At 44.7% G+C, this 19,312-nt stretch overlaps 1 protein-coding gene across 1 annotated transcript; it reads left to right on the top strand.

The window, feature by feature from the left end:
• Positions 1-4,061: 4,061 nt before the first annotated feature.
• On the top strand, positions 4,062-17,651 carry ALKAL1 (ALK and LTK ligand 1). Its single transcript, XM_019435258.2, has 5 exons — positions 4,062-4,668; positions 11,954-12,007; positions 13,750-13,830; positions 14,909-14,985; positions 17,218-17,651. Exons 1-5 carry the CDS (start codon positions 4,497-4,499, stop codon positions 17,245-17,247), a joined length of 414 nt encoding a protein of 137 aa, XP_019290803.2. The 5' UTR covers positions 4,062-4,496; the 3' UTR covers positions 17,248-17,651.
• Positions 17,652-19,312: the final 1,661 nt, after the last annotated feature.

The raw sequence follows: 19,312 nt of genomic DNA, 5'->3' as shown, positions 1-19,312 counted from the left end.
AAGCTTCTGACTCTGGATTTCTGCTCAGGTCATGATCTCACAGTTCGTGAGTTCAAGCCCCACACTGGACTCTGCACTGACAATGCAGAGCCTTCTTGGGATTGTCTCTCTCTCTCTCTCTCTCTCTTTCTCTCTCTCTCTCTCCTCTCAAAATAAATATATAAACATTTTTTTTTTCCTAAATGGGGCACCTGGGTGGCTTAGTTGGTTGAGCATCGACATTGGCCCAGGTCATGATCTCGCTGTTCGCAGGTTCAAGCCCCACGTCAGGCTCTGTGCTGACAGCTCAGAGCCTGGAGCCTGTTTCAGAGTCTGTGTCTCCCTCTCTCTCTCTGACCCTCCCCAGCTTGTGCTCTGTCTCTCTCTCTCTCAAAAATAAATAAAAACATTTTCAAAAAATTTTAAAAAAATAAAATAAAATAAAAAGGATTGACAGCCTGAACAGCCAAAGCAAACTTGAGAAAGAGGAACAAAGCTGGAGGCATCAGCCTCCCTGACTTCAAACTATACTACAAAAGCTATAGTAATCAACACAGTGCGGCATTGGTACAAAAACACACACATAGATCAACCGAACTGAATAGAGAGCCCAGAAACAATCGCTAACGATATATGGTCAATCAATTTATGACAAAGGAGCCAAGAATCTACAGGAGGGAAAGGACGGTCTCCTCAAACAAATGGTGCTGGGAAAACTGGACAGCCACAGGCAAAAGAATGAAACTGGATGCCTACCTCCCACCACACACAAAAATCCACTCAAAATAGATTAAAGCCTTGAACGTAAGACTTGAAACCATAAAACTCATAGAAGAAAACATTGGAAAAGCCTCCTTGACATCCATGTTGGCAGGGAGTTTTTAGATTTACATCAAAGGAAAGGCAACAAAAGCAAAAATAAACAAGTAGAACCACATCAAACTAGAAAGCTTCTGCACAGCAAAAGAAACTCTCGACAAAATGAAAAGGCAACCTACTGAATGGGAGAAAATATTGGCAAATCACACATGTGATAAGGGGTTAATATCCAAAATACATAAAGAATGTACCCAATTCAGTAACAAAATAAAACACAACAAAACACGTTTAAAAAATGAGCAGAGGAACTGAATAGATTATTTTTTTCCCAAGAAGATATACAAATGGCCAACTGAAAAGATGCTCAATGTCAGTTACCAATCTTCAGGCAAATGCAAATCAAAACCACAATGAGATATCACTTCATACCTGTCAGTATGGCTCTGATCAAAAAAAACAAGAGATAACAAGTGTTGATGAGGATGTGGAGAAAAGGGAGCCTTTGTGCACTGTTGGTGGGCATGTGACTTGGTGCAGCCACTGTGGAAAACAGAACTACCCTGTGATCCAGCAATCTCACTTCTGGGTGTGTATCCAAAGGAAATGAAAACAGGATACCGACGAGGTATCTGCACTTCCCATGTTTACTGTAGCATTATTCCCAAAAGCCAAGATATGGGAACATCTGAAGCATCCATCAACAGGTGAACAGATAAAGAAGATACACACAATGGACTATTATGCATCTATGACAAAGAGAGGAGTTCTGCTGTTAGTGATGACGTGGATGGTCATGGTCATGGATGGCATGATGAAACAAGCCAGAGAAAGACAAATACTGCACGGAATCACGTATGTGTGGATTTAAAAAAAAGTCCCTCGTAGAAACAGTAGAAAATTGGTTGCCAGGGACTGGGGGTGAGGGAAATAGGGAAAGGTTGGTAAAAAGGGTACAAACTTTCAGCTACAAGATGAAGTCTGAGGATTTAATGTATAATGTAGTGAATATGGATCATAACACCGTATTCTATAATTGAAATTTGGTAAGAATAGAATCGAGAATGCTATATACTATATGATTCCAACTATATGATATTCTGGAAAAGGCAAAAATATGGTGACAGGATAAAGATGAGTGGTTGCCAGGGTTGGACGTGGGAGAGGGAAGGATGGAGAGACAGACCAAGAGGATGTTTAGGGCAGTGAAACTACTACATATAATAATACTATAGTGGTAGATAACATGTCATAATACATTTGTCCCATCCACAGAACATATCGCACCAAGAGGGAACAGTAATGCAAAACCAGCACTCTGAGTGATAATGATCTATCAATGTAGGTTCATCAGTTATAACAATGTACCACCCTAGTTGGAGATGTTGATAATGGAGGAGGCTGTGTATGTGGGGGAGGGCAGGGGACAAGAATGATCTGGAATGTGTGTGTATCTTCTCAATGTTGCTGTGAATCTGAAACTGCTCTTTAAAAAGTCTATTAAAAAATAAGTCAGCGGGGCGCCTGGGTGGCTCAGTCGGTTAAGCATCCGACTTTGGCTCAGGTCATTATCTCACGATTCGTGGGTTCAAGGCCCCTGTCGGGCTCTGCACTGACAGCTCAGAGCCTGGGGTCTACTTCGGATTCTGTGTCTCCCTCTCGCTCTGCCCCTCTCCCACTCACACACACACACACACACACACGCTCTCTCTCTCTCAAAAATAAGTAAAACATTAAAATTTTTTTAAAAAGTTACCATATGTTACTGAGATAATATCTACATGAACACTTAAAGCTGCTTCCGAACTAATTAGCAAGAGGTAGGCAAGTAGCATAAACTGGGGCAGTAAGAAGAAATAGTCAAGGATAAACAGTAAACTCAAGAAAAAACAAGTGATAATTTAATTTAGCTATACACAACCTGATAGTCTACGATGAAACCATTACTTTAGGGAAACAGAAACATGAGGCTAGATGTTTCACAAAGACAACGAGGTTGTGTATTTTGCCCACGCAGGTAGCTTCAGTGTTTCCACTGTGCCTGGCCTAGAGTCTGCATTCAGATGATTTTCGATGAATGAATAAAAGTGGGTTTCGAGGACCAATTACTTCCAAGCTACCCAGAGTCCTTGAAAACGCAGATTCACTGGGCACCTCTGAGGTGGAACCGTGAGCCCTGGGGGTACCAGAACTGCAGTCTTCACAGGCATACAGCGGATGCTCCTTCCACATGCTACTTGCAGTCTGAGAACCCCTGAGAGTTCAATCTCTTCACTTTGTCAGAGAGAAAATGGAGGCGAAACAGTTTGCTCGAGGTCACAGGGCTAAGGACTGAGCAAAAAGTTGAGCTCCAAGCGTCAGGCTCTGAAAAGTTCATCAGACTGGTGACTTCCTGTAGTGTTAGTATACGTTGAGCAATAATCTAGCTTCCAGGTTTGTTTGGTTTCTTCCTCTCCCTGCTAGTTGATTTCGAGTCCATTTCTCACGGTTATTTCTGCATCAAGTCCACTAGCGTTTCTTCACCTTGTATCTTTCCTGCTTTTCATAGTGGTGGCTAACTCCCTAGCATAGTAAAATTTTGAAATGCTTCTCAATGTCCGTGAGCGCCCAGTGATTTCTCGTTTCACCTGGAAAAGCTGTAAGGAAGAACTTATTCCACCTAACTAGGGCCATCTGAGTCTCTTTCGGTGTACTTTTCCCAAGGTTGCTTTTCTGTGTCTCCCATGGTGGAAGACGTTCTCCTCTGCCATTATGCTTTCTTCGGGAATACCGGGTTCTTAGGCTTAACAATAGTAAAGCGATTCACCTGTATAACATCCTTCTCTGTAAAGTTCCATTTGCAGGGCTCTTGAAGAGCCTGCTATGTTGCCCCAGCTCCCGGGACGGCTTGTTAATACCAGGTCTAGAAAAATTGTTGGCTCGCCCTTGGGATTATTTTCACGGCACAGTTTGATCAGTGATGCCCACTTTAATCGGAGCGGGTGGACTCAATCTCGTCTCTGTATTGTTGGCATCGGACGAAACATTTGGAGAGTTCTCGATCTTAAAAAAAAAAAGAAAAAAAAAATCGAGCCGGCTGCGGCCTTGCGCTCGCGGGTAAACCCCGATGACCTCGTCCGTGGGAGCACTCCAGCCGGGAGTCCTGGGGGAACCCCCGGGGGGAGCCGGGGCTGCCTGGCGTGGGCGGTGGGCGGGCCCGGCGCCGCCCTCCCAGGTGGCGGCCCCGCCCCCGCAGCCGCCCGGAGGATACTTAGCGCCCGGGCCGGGCCGCCCCCGGCAGGTCGCGCCTCCCGCACCGGCTGGGTCGCACCTCCAGGCACTGCCGGCCTCTGGCGCCCCGTGCACCCCGCACCCCGCAGCCCCGGGCGGCCGCGTCCCGACCTGGAAGTTGCGGGTTCCGTGAGCCGAGACCCGGTGTCCGAGGTCGCGAAGACCAGCCGAGTCCGAGGCTCGCGTCTGTCGCGGAGTGCGCCGGGACTCGCCCTCGTCCCCTGGGACCATCCTGCGCACCCCCCAGCCTCCGCCCCGCCCCGCGTCCCCGTCCCACGACCCGGAGGCGCACAGGTGTCGGCTCCCGCAGGCCGAGTTCCCGCGCGGCCCCAGCTGGACGCCGCCCCCGCCCAGGGTCGCGGACACCCCGGCTCCCGGCGCGCACACACCTGCCTCGGGACCCGCCCCTCGGGACGTCCCGGCGCGCAGACATGCGGCCCGCTAAGCCTGGCGCCCTGCTGCCCCTGCTCCTCCTGCTCGCGCTGGCGTTGTCCCTGCCCGGGGCCCAGGCGAGGCCCCGGGGTCGCGGAGGAGCCCGTGCCACGGACCAGGAACCCCAGCCGTGGCCGTTTCTCCCCGCGTCCAGGGCCACCCGGAACACAGGTAAGCGGTCCCCGTCGCGGCCGGACGTGCGCTCTGACCCTGGGTGCTCGGGGGCTGCCCGCTCCGGGACACCGGAGTTCAGCAGGGCAGGGACCGGACCGTCTCTGCACATGACTGGTTCTCAAGGAAGCAGGTAAGGAGTTTATTAGACTTCGCCTTGTCGAGACTTAAGTAGCAAAAAACCCCGTCTCTCGAAGGAACCGGCGTGACCCGGCGAGGGAGGCCCTTTCCGGAGGCAGGTGCAGCGGCCGAAACCCCGCGGGTCGGCCTCCGCGGACCCGGGCCTGGCGCACGGTTCCCGCCCTGGAAGCCCCTCCTCCTGGGTCTGACCCGGCTTTGAGAACTGAGCAAGAACCCTGCCTGAACACGCAGACACAGCCTGACCGGGCTCGGGGAGCCCCGCTTTGCTTCCCTCTTCTAGCTGGCCTCCGGGAATGCTTGAGGCACACGCAGTCTTGAGCCGGCCGAGGTGGCTGTCGTTAACTCGCACCTTCCCGAGGCCAGGCTCCCAAATCAGCACTGGAAACTCAGATCTCTGGCTACTTAGACGCCCAGGGAGGGGATGAAGGAAGGAGGGGGAAAAAACTAGTCAACACAGATAGAGGTCACGAGAGTCCCCAAGGTACAGAAGTCCAAGATGGCGCCTACTGGCTCAGTCCGTTGTGCCTCTGGCTCATAACTTGAGCTCAGGTCATGATCTTGTGGTTGTAAGATCGAGCCCCTCCTCAGGCTAGCCGCTGACAGCTCGGAGTCCGCTCGGGATTCTCTCCCTCTTTCTCTGCCCCTCCCCTGCTCTCTTGCCCTCTCTCTCTCTCTCTCTCTTTCTCTCTCTTTTCAAAATCTAGCATTTATTCTTTATTTGCAGCTCACAGAACTGGTTTTGAAGGAGCCCACTCTGGGGAAACATTGTTTTGGCCGCTTCCCGCAGCCCAGCTCTACCTCAGCCCCTGGGGGACACGGGTGGGGGGGCGGTGGGGAGGCCAGGAGACAGTGCGGTGACAAGGGAAGTAAGGCAAGGCTACGTGAGGCCAGAGCAGTGGGGAGGGGCCGCTTATGAGACCACTGCTGGCCCCTCTCCTCGGGTGTCCCCATTCCCCAGACACTACAGTATTGGAAATTAGGCCAATTAATAATCCTGCCGTGGCCTCTTAGTGTTCAAGTGAAAGGAGTGTCACATGTCTCTCAATCAAAAGCTGGAAACTCTTCAGCTTGGTGAGGAAGGCAAGACAGACCCAAAGCTCGGCCTGTGGCACCAAACACTTAGCCAAGTTGCGAATGCCAAGGAGAAGTTCTTGAAGGAAATGACAAGTGTTACTCCAGCGAACGCATAAATGATACGAAAGCAAAACAGCCTTATTGCTGACATGGGGAAAGTTTCAATGACCTGGAGAGAAGATCAGACCAGCCACGAGATTCCCTTAAGCCAAAGCCTAAACCGGAACAAGGTCCCGAACTCTCTTCGATTCCACGGACGCTGAGAGACCGCAGAAGAAAAGTTGGAGGCGGGCAGAGGTTGGCTCCTGAGGCTCAAGGAGAGAAGCCGTCGGCATAATAAAAAAGTGCAAAGCTGAGTAGCAAGGGCTGATGTAGAAGCTTTGGCCAGTTATCCAGGAGGTGTAGCTGAGATCATTAATGTAAGTCGCTACACTAAACAACGGAACTTCCATACAGATGAAACAGCCTTCTATTGGAAGGAGATGCCATCTAGGACTTTCATAGCTGGAGAGGAGTCAACGTCTGCCTTCAGAGCTTCAAAGGACAGGCTGATTCTCTGGTTAGGGCTAATGCAGCTGGTGACTCTAAATGGAAGCCAGCGCTCATTTACTATTCCACAAATCCTAGGGCCCTTAAGAGTTATGCTAAATCTCCTGTGCCTGTGTTCTACAAATGGAACAAAGCCTGGATGACAGCACATCTTTTTACAACCTGGTTTGCCGAATATTTTAAGCCCATTGCTGAGATCTCCTTACTGCTCAGAAAAAAGATTTCCTTTCAAGATATTACCGCTCATTGACAATGCACCTGGTCACCCAAGAGCTCTGATGGAGACGTAGAATGACATTAATGTCGTTAGCATGTCTGCTAACACAACATCCGTTCCGCAGCCCATGGGTCAAGAAGTAATTTGGACTTTCAAGGCTTATCATTTAAGCAGTACATTTCACAAGACCATAGCTGCCAAACAGTGACTCCTGTGATGGATCTGGGTGAGCATATCGGAAACCTTTCTGGAAAGGACTCACCGTTCTAGATGCCATTAAGAACATTCGTGACGCACGGGAAGAGGTCAAAATATCACTAGGGACAAGCGTTTTGGGAGCAGTTGCTTCCAACCCTCATGGATGACATTACGGGGTTGCGGACTTCAGGGAGGAAGCAAGTGCAGGTGTGATGGAAACAGCATGAGAACTAGAGCCAGAAGTGGAGCCTGAACACGTGACGGGATTGCTGCCACGTCACGATCAGACTTTTATGGATCAGGAGCTGCTTCGCACGGATGAGCCAAGAAAAGTAGTTTCTTAGGACGGAACCTACTCCTCCTGGTGAAGATGCTGTGAATTCTGTTGAACTGACAGTCACGGATTCAGAATATTACATACACTTTGCTGATAGAGCAGTGGCAGGATTTGAGAAAATTGAATCCAGTTTTCAAAGGAGTTCTGCCGTGGACAAAATACTATCGGGCTCGAACCCACCAACTGTGAGATCATGACCCGAGCTGAAGTTGGATGTTTAATCGACTGAGCCACCCAGGCGCCCCAAGATATGTACTTTTTTAAAAAGTTTACTTATTTTTGAGACAGAGAGAGACAGAGCATGAACAGGGGAGGGGCAGAGAGAGAGGGAGACACAGAATCCGAAACAGGCTCCAGGCTCTGAACTGTCAGCACAGAGCCCAACATGGGGCTCGAACCCCCAGACCATGAAATCATGATCTGAGCCAAAGTTGGATGTTTAACCGACTGAGCCACCCAGGCGCCCCAAGATATGTACTTTTTTTAAAAAGTTTATTTATTTTGAGAGAGAGAGACAGAGAGAGAGAGAGAGAGAGAGAGAGAGAGAGAGAGCAAGCACGGGGGAGGGGCAGAGAAGGAGAGAGAAAGAATCCTAAGCAGGCCCACATCATCACCAGTACAGAGTCTGAGGTGGGGCTCAAACTCAAGAACCTTGAGATCATAGCCTGAGCCGAAACTAGGAGTTAGATGCTCAATCGACTGAGCCACCTAGGTACCCCTAAGGTATGTACTTTTTAAATTTTTATTTATTACCAAAAAATTTGTTTTATGTTTATCTATTTTTGAGAGAGAGAGAGAGAGTGCACATAAGCAGGGGAGGAGGGAGATGCAGAATCCAAAGCAGGCTCCAGACTCTGAGCTGTCAGCACAGAGCCCAACGCGGGGCTCGAACTCACGAACTGTGAGATCATGACCTGAGCTGAAGTCGAACGCTTAACCGACAGAGCCACCCAGGCGCCCCAAGATGTACTTTAAAAAAAAAAGAGACGTAATGCTATCGCACACTTAACAGACTACAGTATAATATAAACATAACCTTCGTAGGCACTGGGAAGGCAGAGATTAACTTGGCTTGCTTTACTGGGGTGGTCTGAAACCGAACCTGGAATATTTTCAAGGTATGCCTGTATCCACCACTGCTCGTGTTTTGAGATGTACGCGGGATTTGTTTTCAGTCGGGCATGGCAAGACCTGGAAATGACTGTCGTGAAGGAAGAAGTTTTGCTCACAGTTCCCTAGAAACCGGGTCACAGCAGGCCCCTAGGGTCAGACGGGGAAGCACCAGGTTTGGTCGGGAGCGGGGTGGTTTCTTCAGGAGGGGCAAGGTGAGCTGGCTTAGGACCGGCCAGTTGAAATGATTTCGGCGGGCTCCGGAGTGTAGGGCGGTATGTACCTGTTTGGTTCCTGGCCCTGGGGAATGAGGGCGGGGGAATATTGGCCTTGAGTGTGAGGACTGGATGAGGCAGGTAGTAGGGGCCTGGGCTGTGGATTGGTTGGTTTGCAGATGAAAGGTGTGCTCGGGCTTTCCTTTCTCCAGGAATCGCTGGCCAGCTCCGAGAGGGGCCATCTCTCCGGGGCCAGCAAGGCTTCAGATGTTAAAGCCTCAGAAATACAGGAACTGGAAAGGCATGATTTCCCCTTTTTCACCACCTTTGCCCGGGTGCTGGCTGGCCCTCTGTTCTCTGTTCCTGCCCACCGCTCCCCTGGGCTCCGCTCGTCAGCTAGGAGACACCTGTCAGTCTTCATCTTACTGGAGATCTCCTTTCTTTGTTGTTGTTCTGGGGCGTTCGTCCCGTCGCTTCTTACCTAGACATCTCTCGCTTATCACTTGGGGTGTCAACTTAATGATCACTTCTCTGTTTCCTTTAAGTCAACCTGCTATGTGTTCCTATGTTATGTTTGTACTTTGAAATGACAATTCCAGTGTATTAAAAGTATGGTTTCTCTTGGTGACCTGTCTGAGCTCAAGCAAAGCATTGATTGTTTTCATTCCAAAGGTAACAACCTCCTCGAGGGGTCATCCTCTCAGCTTTTAATTCCTTAAACATTTCCTAGATGTTCCGTCCGCAAGGCACTATTGTACATCCTGCAGGTGATAACACATGAACAAGACATCGTCCCTTTCCTTAAGAAGCCCACGAGGGCGCATGGGTGGCTGGGTTGGTCCAGTGTCTGACTCTTGGTTTCCACCCTCTTCCTTGCTTTGGGCCTTTTCTTTACTGGCGCTGATAACAGGGTCAGTTTAGGCAACAGACATCACTTAGTGTCTTGAAGGTGGGCCTAGTGAGACTGATGTGTGCTGCCCGTGGGGGGCTGCAAATAAATATACCAACCACAAGTTTTTATTCAGTGTTTCACATAATCCAGTAATGCATTGATTTTTGACATAGGCATTTGTATTGGTTAAACTTCTCATAATTGTTTTTCATAATTATATATTATATCATTAGACATAGGTACAAAATAGGGGTGCCTGGGTGGTTCAGTCACTTAAGGGTCTGACTCTTGGTTTCTGCTCAGGTCATGATCTCACAGTTTGTGGGTTTGAGCCCTGCGTCTGGCTCCACGCTGACAGTGCAGAGCCTACTTGGGATTCTCTCTCTCTCTCTCTCTGCCCCTCCCCTGCTTGCCCTCTCCGTCTTTCTCTCAAAATAAATAAATAAACTTACAAACATAAAAGCCCACAATATTGCTTGGAGCCAGACATGTCCACAGTTCACTATTATGCTAATCGGAATGTGACAATTTCCTTTATAGAAGTTAGAAATTGTGCAGGGGGGGTGTACAAGGGGGGTAATTTATTTAAAATGTGTACCTTTCCGGGGCGCCTGGGTGGCTCAGTCGGTTGAGCGTCTGACTTCGGCTCAGGTCATGATCTCGTGGTCCGTGGGTTCCAGCCCCGTGCCGACAGCTCGGAGCCTGCAGCCTGCTTCGGATTCTGTGTCTCCCCCTCTCTCTGCCCCTCCCCCACTGGCACTCTGTCTCTCTCTCTCAAAAATAAGTAAACTTAAAAAAAATTAAAATGTATTTTAAACCCGAATGTCACCGTCGTGCCAGGTCTAAATACTAAAATTATAGTGGAAAATACGTTTGGAACTAGACTTACTCTGATCTTCGAACACGCTTTCGCCAAAGTGGTCTTTCTGCATTCGGCCGGCTCAGCTTTCAGAAAGGGCCAGGGGAGCTGCTTTGCCAGATAAAACGTGGAGTATTGACACCACAGGAGCCAATTGGCTCAGCAATTGGCTGAGAGGTTGCAGAGAGATATGGAGGAAGGACCCATGTTCAAGCTGGACTCTAATGGATGAGACAACCGAGATATTTATATAAAGAGATATTTACATCGTCAGGGTTGCTTTGTTTTTCTGGATTAGTTTGGATCGGTCATAAAGTGTAGATGTTTGTTGTCAGGGGGAGGGGAGCTCCAATCCAGCCGCAAGCCTACCGCCCTGACAATGCTGTTCTGGGCTTACACAGGGCTGCGGGGAGCAGGGAGCCGCCCAGGCAAGGAGGGGCTCTCACAGCCCTCATTAACTGTAGGATGTAAAGGGCGTTAGAATTCCCGAGTCTTCGTTTTACAGTGCCTGTCTCAACAAGGCCACACAAATCAGCGTGGTCGTTCCGACTCACTTATAGGGAGGTGACAAGCATTCGCGCCCCCTGATATTAGACTCATTTGATGTTCGACGCGCACAGGACTCAGTTATAAGAACATTGAAGGTTTAAATCTGCCACTGCCAACAAACATCAGGTTCAAGATTTTTTAACGTGTCGGTTTTCTTTTCCTCTAGAAGAGTGGCGCATACTCCCCCAACTGTTTTTATAAATAGCATTGTCTGGGCGGTGTATTTATAGGGAATACAAGGTGAAGGGTGGGATGCACTTTGAGTTTTTATTTTCACTTATTTAAAGTGCCAAGCCCTTGGGGCGCCTGGGTGGCTCAGTCGGTTAAGCGTCCGACTTGGGCTCAGGTCGTGATTCGTGTGCTCCAGCCCTGCATCCGGCTCTGCACTGGCAGCACAGAGCCTGCTTGGGATTCTGACTGTCTCTCTGCCCCTCCCGTGCTCGTGCTTTCTCTCACTCTCAAAATAAATAAATAAATGAATAACTAAAATAAAAGTTAAAAAAAAAAAACTAAAGTGCAAAGCCCTTTAAGTGGGAGAATATCCTGGCCTGGAGCCCATTTCCGTTCATTTGTTCCAGCTGTAATGGGGAGAGTGGGTTGGGGGACGGAGAAGACCCATCAGGAGGCTGTTGGCCGGGTACAGTCATGAAAGTATGACGGCTTGGACCAGTCTCGTGGTAATGAGAGGAAACAGGTGTATGGGTCTCAGATCATTTTTGGAGGTGGAATATATGAAATCAAGTAATGGATCGTGTATAGCAGAGAGGGAAAGAGGAAAGTCAAGCATGTCTTCTTGATATCTGGCCCGAGCCAAGAGTAAAGAGTGATGCCAGGTAGGAGACCAGGGAGTGTGGGGGAGATGCGAGTCTGGGACAGCAGGGAAATCAGACGTTCAGGTCTGGCTGTGTACTTTTGAGAGGCCTGTACGTTTCCTGGATAGAGTGGTAGGGGCAAGCGGGTAGCCCCGGGGGAGGTCTGGAGCCCCCAGGGAACCGTCAGGGCTAGCGATACAGACTTGGAATCGGCTGCATGACCCACTGTGAGTTCATGAGTCAGGTGCCTGTCGTTATAGGCCATTTGTAAGGATGTTTTTCATGATGGAAACGCCTCCCACAAATCCTAAAACTTTTTTTTTTCTTTGCAGAAATGTTCCTAAAAGATTCGAGCTTGAAAGACAAATTAATAAAGCATTTCACAGGTAAGCACAAAATTTACCAGTGACTCAATTAAATAAAAAGATTGTGTGCAAATTACTGTGTTAGGCACTTGGCATTTGAAGAGAAATGTCTGTAAGAATCTCAGCAGTCCAGTTAGGGAGTGGACAAATGCCATTAACTTGTATTAATGGTAATATAATCCCGATCTTGGTAGGCAATAGAAGTGTAAATACAGTTTTAGGGATACACAGAAAGTGAGTAATTTTGCCAAGAACCAGCAGGATAGGCTTGTAGTCGACACTGTATTTACGTTGGGCTCTAAGGAATGAATGGTACTTTCCTGGATGAGAGAAGCATTCTGGTCACAAGGAATTCTTTGAGAACATGGTAGTTTGGGGGCAGGACAGGTAGACGGTGTGGGTGCACTGTGGGGTATGGTTAGGTAAAGGCGTGTGTGGCCACTGGGTAAAACTATGGCTGAAAATGTAGGCTAGAGTCATTCTGTGAAGGGTCCCAAAGAGAATGTAAGGAATTTAGACCAGGCTCTCCAGCTGATGGGGGCAATAGAGGTTTTTTTGTCTAGGGGAAAGATGGGCTTTCGTACACCATACCTTAAGCATGAAATACTCTTCCATGATATTGTTTTGTTCTTCATATCAACTTTGTGAGATCATTGGAAAGCATCCTGTGCCTCCATTTCTAGCAAACCACTAAATTGTTTTGAACCAAGCACCCCCATCCTGACCATTCCTCTTGCCTGGCCATTCCTAATCGTCCCAGCTACCTTTCCTTGGTTTACATCTCAGGCCTATAAGCTGGGGAAGATACAGTTTTCCCCACTTAACCGAAGCCAGCAGCCATGTTCGTTAGTCAACTTCAGAACAATGGTTTTGCATATCAAGCCAAGACCCCCCTGAGCCCCAGCAAGTGTAAGGAATTTCCCAGTATTGTGTCCAGGTACTCTGTTCATGCCACTGTGGGTCCTTCTACCACTTCCAGAACGCCAGACTCCAGATACAGAGGTGAATTTTGGTGGGGACTGTCTGGGATTTGTGGCAATAAAAAGGAAGTCTCAAGCCCTATTCACTTTACAATAGTCCTTGACACTAATAAGACACAAATTACTATAATTAGAAAATGGAATAAGGCTCTCTGCATATAAACATTAGTTCCTATTAAATAAAAAATTGAAGAGGGGTGCCTGAGTGGCACTCAGTCAGTTAAGCATCCGACTTTGGCTCGGGTCATGATCTCCCGGTCCGTGAGTTTGAGCCCCGCATCTGGCTCTGTGCTCACAGCTCAGGCCTGGAGCCTGCTTTAGATTCTGTGTCTCCCTGTCTCTCTGCCCCTCCCCTGCTCACAGTCTGTCTCCCTCTCTCAAAAATAAATAAGTATTTAAAAAAATTAAAAAACTGAAGAACAGAAAGAGGGGACCAAAGATATTTATTTTTTATTTTTCACATCCTCTTGATTTGCTTTCTAGAGATTTTTTTTTTCTGTCTAGAGCTTTTCTCTCTTAGTTATTCTAAAGAGTTCTTTAGAAACTGAAGGTTCCATTGCGTGAAATGTTGAGAATTGATAGTGAATTTAGATGATTTTTCACAGATCACAATGTACTGCCTCCCACAGAGCCAAGATAAGGAGAAGTGCTTCCAGACAAGTTCTTTTAAGGGCATGGAAGGATGTTAAGCTACAGTTGTAATATCTCTACCCATAAATGCTAGCAAATCTGTTTGGAAAACATGCCTATGTTTATCATAAATGTTCTTTTCTTTTCCTATAGGGCCAATCACATTTTCAGATGAATGTAGCATACATTTCCATCGACTCTATTACAATACCAGAGATTGTTCAACGCCAGCTTGTAAGTAGTTTGGATAGTTTTTTTTTTTTCTTTTAGAAAAAGTCTGTATCCAGCAATAAATGCATGTAATTTTAAACTTCCACTCTCTGTAGCTGGAAATAGACTAAACATTGTATGAGATGCTATTTATAACACTGACAGTACTTAAGTAACGTTTGTGTGTGTGTCGTTGACAGCGTAAGGAACGGAACTTCATAATTGGGACTAGATCCAAATCTGAAAATAGCCAGATTTCCTTACTGGATGAAACGTTTGTCAGAGATTTAAACCTTTTATCGTTTTTCAAATTCCTTGGCATAAAGTGCTTTGTCATATAAATGAAACACAAAAATAGGATGACGGTGAAAGGGAAGTCAGAATTTCCTCTTAAGTTATTTTAAACAGTTTCATATTGTATCATTTATACAACGAGTGATCCATTGTTCTCAACAATGGTAGCATAGTGTTTTAAGGGTTGCTCTAATGAATTCTTTTGGACACTTAAGTTACTGAAGTTAATAGTCATTTCAAACGTAATATTTTAAATGCTGTCATTGAAACTGCCTACATCATGATCACGTGAGCTAATTCAGCTGTTTTTAAATTCCTTTCTGAACCTAAACTTCCCTTTTTAGGTAAATGGATTTTAAGCATTTTGCTTCTTCTTCACTAGATTGGCCATCTCGAGGAATATTCAATTTTACTCAGGTTGTTGAGTCAGAGTTGTTATAATTTTTTTCAAAACTGCTTGTGTTCAATGACTTGGGGAAATGAATCACACCGGAATCAAAGCAGACTGAGTGATCCCACGGCACAGTGGGGACATCTTGCTCTTTGGACTCAGGCTGCTCGCTGGTTATGAGATAGATTCTTGACATTTGGATGCTGGGTTTTCATCTTTGACTCTTAAGTGAGACAACAGTAACATCTCCCTGATTGTGTTAGGAGGAGAATTCATGAAAAGACCCCGGTTAAACATTTGTTGTGTTGGGTGCTTATTAAATTGTAGCTCTCATTATTAATCAGTGACAATAATAACATGGTTTTCCCGACACTTGTAGTAACTATATACATAATTGACCTTTAAATGTTTTCCTAGATTACAAGAGATGTGCTAGATTGCTTACAAGGTTGGCAGCGAGTCCCCAGTGCTCACAGACAAGACCTGGCCTAGGAGTATGTATTTATTTATTTTTCTTATTCTGTTTGACAGGCTAACTTTCTTAAGAAATGTTGAACAATTGAAAAAGCCAGATAGCTGATGTTAGCAACACATAATGAACTTAAGCTGTGGATTTTTTACTTAGTGTTAAAGCTTGGTCTAAATGCACAGACTGCTTTATTGAGTTCATTACAAATGCCCTCAACAGTGATTAAATTAAGTAAGGTAAACAGCTTTTTGGTAGCCTTACCAGTCCTGAGTGATTTTAAATTTTTTTTTTTAATGTTTATTTATTTTGGAGAGAGAGACAGAGCATGAGTGGGGGAGGAGCAGAGAGAGAGGGAGACTCAGAATCTGAAGCAGACTCCAGGCTCTGAGCTGTCAGCACAGAGCCCGACGTGGGGCTCGAACTCATTAACGGTGAGATCATGACAAGCTGAAGTTGGACACTTACCGACTGAGCCACCCAGGTGCCCCCTGAGTGATTTTTTAAAAATATTTCAACCTTTGTGGTTATATTATCTTTGTGCAGAAGCCTTAATGCAGGTAGACATTAGATGAACAAAACTATTTAAAGCTCTATTTTCTTTTCAGCTGGTCAAAAGATATAATAAAAGTTGCACTGGGTCCTAAACTTTTGGTTTATGCAAGATAGGTAAGGAGAAGAGAGAAAGTATTGGAAGAATAAAAGAAAAAGCAAGGGATCAAAAACATAACCATGTAATCATCATCTGCTCTAGCATATACTTTGCCAGACTGAAATGGTAAGTCAGAATTTTCATTCTGGCTAAATTACCCTAAGAGCCCTAGGGTAATAAAGTATTCGGATAACCTAAATAAATCTGATGAAAATTATAATATTTACAAAAGTAGACTGTATACAAGAGACTGAAAGACATTCATTTTTTGCAGAGATCTTTCTACTCAGTAATTCTTTCCCAGTGCAGATCAAAGCCAACCTGTTTGGGGGAGGGGGCGGGGGCTGGGGTCAGTATTTCAGCACCACGGACAAGTCCCTTTAAAGAAACTAGTTTCATAGCTTGTGAGGGTAGAAATGGAAGTCATGGGATACATGTAGTCTAGAAGTATCTATATATATCTCCATCTGGCCTATGTGACTTAATCTACCCCAAGTAACTCATCTCACAGGTTTGTTGTGCCAGTTACTAAGACAATCCTGACTTGCATTGCTATTTTTATTCTTCTTTAAAAAGCAATTATAGGGGCTCCTGGGTGGCTCAGTCTGTTGAGCCTCCGACTTTGACTCAGATCATTATCTCGCAGTTCTTGAGTTCGAGCCCTGCATCGGGCTCTGTGCTGACAGCTCGTAGTCTTGAGCCTGCTTTGGATTCTGTGTTTCCCTTTCTCCCTCCCCCTCCCCCTCTCACACTCTGTCTCTCTCTGAAAAATAAATAAACATTTAAATAAATAAATAGTGATGATAAATTAATAATAATGGGCACTCTTAATTCTGCATATTTTTAGTTGCTAAATTTTAAAAATTCTCTTTTTTAGATTAAGAAAATGAGCTAGATCATTTTAGCATTCAATGGCAAGGTACTTGAATTAATTACTCTCAATCTATCTCAAACCTTGTGAATAATGTAAAACATGAACAAATAAAGAAAATTCATTAAGCTGTTGAAATTACCTAAATCAAGCCACATTTATCTTTCTTGGTTTTAGCATATTTAATGTGAATGAGTAAATAAACATAAAGTCCAAAACAACATATTAACTGCAAAAGTTCTCAAAAAACAAGTACTGTGCTATAATACAAAATATTGCCTACCAGCTAACTTCCCCTGAGACGAGATTCATGGAAGACAGAGCTGATAAATACGCCCCTTGGAAACTGTAAAGTTTAGAGGTTTAGTGATTTCCTCTATAGGAGTATGTGTTTCTCATTATTTATTTAACAAGGTATTAGAAACACAGAGTTACAGATTACTACGTTTTAGGAATATTTATAAGTTATTTAGGTGATGCCAAGTTCATTTTTCAGTTTATTTAGATATCCTAACACTTTAGTGGGGAAGCCATAATTGAAAGTATCTAAAAGTACTGATTGACCCTTTTCCCTTCCACACACACATTAGCCTATATTCTCAGGATTAGATTATGCATTGAGCCCGCAGATTCTTTAAGCAAAATAAAATAAAATATGACTATATTAAAACTATACATATTTTTAAGTACATTAAAAACCAGATTATAAATGACATTTTTCTTCTTCTCCCTGATAGGCATTGCTTAAGAATATAAATGCAACTTGAAGGAAAAAGTGCCTGGAATCATACTAACTGTACAAAGAGGGGAAGCATCTAATTTTTTGCTGTATTAAGATGAAAATCTCATCTGAGATTTTACAGAAATAATTGATTAGTTGTGTCCTTCTGTACAACGAAGTCTTTCTTGGTTTATCTTTGTGTATAGAGTAATTTGAAATGTTTTAAAACAATGCTTAAATCACACAATTTAAATAGAATATTGAAAAGTATGCTATTCTTTTATTTTTATTATATTATTTTCTTATATGGTTAATATTCCATATAAGTATGAATTAAATATTTAATTACATAAATTATGTCTCAGAGTATTGGTGAGAAATGATTTAAGTAATATATTTTTTTGAATAATCCTGTATGAAGTCCACTTTTACAATTCTTTTAAATAATATTTAAATACATCCATTCAGATTTGTCTTTAATTGCACTAATTGGAAATATGAATTCTATTAAAACTGAAATATAAAAGATCTGTGTTACTTTTCTTTGAATTGAATCTATTTGTTGCGGAAGTTAGACTATTGGGATGTGATTACTACATATGTATATATGGATAAATATGTATTTTCTAAACTGCTAACTAGTCTCCTGAGAAAATTCCTCTCTTTTTGAAGTCTGGACGTATGGTACTGCTGTCCTAAATAAAAAGAGGAGAGCTATGTGTTATGGAGTTAGGAAAATATGTGGGCTGCCTGGATGCTCTGTTTGGATTTTTTATTTTATTTTATTTTATTTTATTTAAGTAATCTCTACATGTACTATGGAGCTGGAACTCATGACCCTGAGATCGAGAGTCACACACTCCCCTGACTGAGCCAGCCTGTATCGCATTCTGATACTTTAAAACAGCTTCATGTAAAAGCAACAGTGTAAAAATGAGAACCCTGCAATAAAATGATAGAAAACCCCCATCCTTCTAAAGTAGACACAGCATGAGTGGTTTGCCAGGGCATAGCCAGCACAGTCATTGCCTCTCACTGCTCGTCCTCTGTCGTGTTGGCGTCAGGGACACAGGCATGCCTGTACTAGCCCATGCTTGTATGGTGCACCACGTTTGGTCTCTCCCATATCGGAGTGTATCCTGTCTGTGTACGTAACATACGTTCTCCTTTATCCATCAGAAAAACAAGCTCAAAAATGCCCTTTGGCTTCAGGAATATTCTGAAGCTACATTTTCAATTTCAGTGTTATTTATTTTGGCTTATGGGCAAAGACAAGTAATTATGCTTAAAAAACAGAGGAGGTGGAATGGAATTTTGCAATAATGCTATGTAGTAAAGAACAGGGAAAATACCACACTTTTAGTTCATTGCACTTAACATAGTAATTATGGTATTTACAACATTCAGAAAAATGAAGTAGCTTTGGCTCTTAACTTTCTAAGAGCTGGAGTGCTATTTTGTAAAATGCTTATTTATTTTTGAGAGTGGGGGGAGGGGCAGAGAAAGGGAGGCGAGGATCCGAAGCAGGCTCTGTGCTGACAGCAGAGAGTCTGATGCGGGGGCTTGAACTCACGAACCGTGAGATCGTGACCTGAACCGAAGTTGTACACTTAACCGACTGAGCCCCCCAGGCAGGCACCCCGATAGTTGGAGTGCTATTTTTGTAAAAGTGAAGAAGAGGCTATTGAATAATGACAGGTAAGAACTTAATGGAAAGACATATTAGGCTGAAAAAAAAAAAAAAAAAGAGTAGGCCAAAAAGGCTTCATGATTAGTGTGGCTTCTATAAGGTAAATTATTTCCGATGGAGTTCTATGAAGTTAGATTGTAAGCATTCCCAGAGATGACTACTGTGCCTCAGAAATGTATTCTATGCTATCTCTGTATATTTAAAGCCTAGGGATTGATTAAAAATATCTCCAGTTAACAGTGTGTTTCATTGAAGGTACTCATTTGCTCATTGTAGTGAACTCAATAGGGAGAACTTGAGAGAGTAATAAATAAAGAGATTTTAATTTGTCTCTATGGAGAAAATGTTCTCACGTGGGGAAGTAAGTGGTTGAAAGATGAATAGGGGAGAATGCTCATGGTTAGTAACAAAGTAACATCCC

This window comes from Panthera pardus, unplaced genomic scaffold (assembly GCF_024362965.1).
Source record: "Panthera pardus isolate Hobbes unplaced genomic scaffold, ASM2436296v1 HiC_scaffold_7, whole genome shotgun sequence".
NCBI classification, from domain to species: domain Eukaryota; kingdom Metazoa; phylum Chordata; class Mammalia; order Carnivora; family Felidae; genus Panthera; species Panthera pardus.
This window is presented reverse-complemented; position numbering and strand designations above follow the sequence as displayed.

Bases quoted from the DNA above. Each gene is read 5' to 3' on its own strand.
- ALKAL1 (XM_019435258.2), top strand. From the start codon at position 4,497: ATGCGGCCCGCTAAGCCTGGCGCCCTGCTGCCCCTGCTCCTCCTGCTC. The intron at 4,669-11,953 runs GTAAGCGGTCCC...TTTTCTTTGCAG, and splicing joins CAGGGCCACCCGGAACACAG to AAATGTTCCTAAAAGATTCG. The intron at 13,831-14,908 runs GTAAGTAGTTTG...ATGTTTTCCTAG, and splicing joins AGATTGTTCAACGCCAGCTT to ATTACAAGAGATGTGCTAGA.